Source organism: Arachis duranensis, chromosome 1 (assembly GCF_000817695.3).
Source record: "Arachis duranensis cultivar V14167 chromosome 1, aradu.V14167.gnm2.J7QH, whole genome shotgun sequence".
In the NCBI taxonomy this organism is placed as follows: Eukaryota; Viridiplantae; Streptophyta; class Magnoliopsida; order Fabales; family Fabaceae; genus Arachis; species Arachis duranensis.
Genome location: NC_029772.3, coordinates 92,367,134 through 92,369,413, shown reverse-complemented (window position 1 = coordinate 92,369,413; position 2,280 = coordinate 92,367,134). Strand labels below are relative to the sequence as shown.

The 2,280-nt window shown below is 31.0% G+C and overlaps 1 protein-coding gene across 1 annotated transcript in view; it reads left to right on the top strand.

Moving 5' to 3' along the window:
- The window catches only part of LOC107458684 (40S ribosomal protein S11), a gene marked incomplete in the record, with an annotated part of 1,573 nt that extends 437 nt beyond the window's left edge, over positions 1-1,136 (top strand). Inside the window, 4 exon segments of the mRNA XM_016076899.3 lie at positions 1-61; positions 444-588; positions 713-802; positions 892-1,136. Of these exon segments, the coding sequence (XP_015932385.1) occupies positions 1-61; positions 444-588; positions 713-802; positions 892-982 (387 nt within the window).
- Between the last annotated feature and the right edge of the window lie 1,144 nt (positions 1,137-2,280).

Genomic DNA, 2,280 nt, shown 5'->3' with positions numbered 1-2,280 from the left:
GGAAACCGTTTCTGGAAATCCATTGGCCTTGGATTTAAGACTCCCAGGGATGCCATTGAAGGTATCTCACACACTCTCGATAGTCGAGTATGATGTGGTGAATATATATATATCCAACAATTATTTAATGTATTATATGCACATAATTAGGGTAAAAGCTTAAATCTCCTGGTGCACTATTTTCCAAATAGTGTTGAAAAATAGTTATAATCTAGCAAACAGAATAATGTTCATGAGTCCAGATTATTTTAGGATCCAAATTTTAATGTGAGAATCTGATGGTTCTTGATATGTCTAGTCAAATCTCTTGTTCGTTTCGGTGGTATTTGTTCATATCAAAGTCCTTGTCTTTCATCAAAAGACTTGGCTATTTTGCCCTATCTAAATGCTTTTACCCGTGCCTCTTATACAGCTGATTTTGACTTGTGTTTTCTCCAAAACAGGAACCTATATTGACAAGAAATGCCCCTTTACCGGAACTGTTTCCATCCGTGGCCGAATCTTAGCTGGAACTTGTCACAGTGCTAAGATGAATAGGACTATCATTGTTAGGAGGAATTATCTTCATTTTATCAAGAAGTATCAGAGGTATTATCCTTTTGTACTTTTAGGTGCCTAGTTTTTTCATGTTTGTTGTTGTTCCGAATGTGGACACCTGAAGAGATGTAAATAATGATCGAATTTTGCTTTGTTTGCTTATTTATTTATTTAGATACGAGAAAAGACATTCGAATATTCCTGCACATATATCACCCTGCTTCCGTGTGAAGGAAGGAGATCATGTTATTATTGGCCAATGCAGGTAAGGTTTTAGGGTTTTATGTATTAACCTGAAGATCTTGTCTTTGCCTATTGTATATATGTGTTGATTGCATGTTGCTATCTATGCAGGCCACTTTCAAAGACGGTGAGGTTCAATGTGTTGAAAGTGATCCCAGCTGGATCTTCAAGTGGTGCAAAGAAGGCATTTGCTGGAATTTGAGATTTGATTCAGTTTTTTGTTGAAGGATAATGTTATCTTATTAGTTAGTAAAACTGATTCCTGGAAGATTATCATATAAAGATATGATCAATTTTGGATTTCCTTTAAGATTATGTTTGTGAATGACCAAGTGTTATCCTTTTAAATTTATCAATTCTAGCCTGGTATCTATGCTATCTGTATGGTTGGTTGATATATGGTTAGTGAAAAATGACGTGCGATACACAAATTGCATTCAACCGATTGATCAACCACTTGAACTTTGTTACCTTAGCTACACATGATTTCTCTCATTCCCTTGCGTGAATTCGTTATTCTGTATTGAGCTGCTGTTACTTTTGGAGGATATTGTTTTTGTCGAGGGGTAACTACTTTTTCCAAATACCTAAAGGGAGCACAAGGCATGCAATTTTTTTAAAAATATATGTTTCGCCACATTTTAATATACGTATTATAAACCTAGCTTGTATTTTTTTTTTTACCGAAAAAGAACAAATATTATGTAGGATAAAGGGTATTTTTTTTAATAAAATTTACAAAAATGTTAGAAGTGTTCTTAAGGTTTATTTTGTTTCCATTTTATTTTAAAAGTTTTCAATTTGTATTAAATATATATCTAACAGCCAAATTTTAAAAAATTTAAGACTAATAATAATGCATAACAATTATGTCTGATTTAATTGTTTTGTAAAATTGTTGTTGAATTAGTCTTTAGTTTTTTAAAAAATTAGTCATTTGATATGAATAAAAATTTTTTGAGACAAAATTAAAACAAAATGAAATTTAAAGTATTTTTAAAATTTTTAACAAATTTTAATGTTAAAAAATAAACTTTACCGTATTACGATTGTAATAACTTGGTTTTTTATTAAAATATAGCCTGAATTAGATCGAAATAAATAAGTTTTGAATCATTTACCTGGATTTTGTCCTAGGTGCCAATTCCCAAAGGTAACCAGAGGAAGGCCCTGTTTCTATAAATCCATTCCAAAAATGGTTTAGAACAAGACCAAACCACCGAAAAAAAAAAGGTTAAAAAAAAAAGGTTTTAGTCTTTAGTCTCTACATTTTATATTAATTTTTAGATTGGCTCTTAGATTTTTCTTTTAGTTATAAATCGTTTAAAAGTATACTCAATTTATAAGAACTTGAGAAGTCTAATTTCAGCTACTCATACTTGAACCTTTTTTTGTTAGCAAGTTCAAGATAGAAAATGAAAAAAAAAAAAAAGTAGAACACATTTCATGACATGGTCCCTTTATACATAGGGGTCGTTAGGATTGGGTCAAAATGGTTCT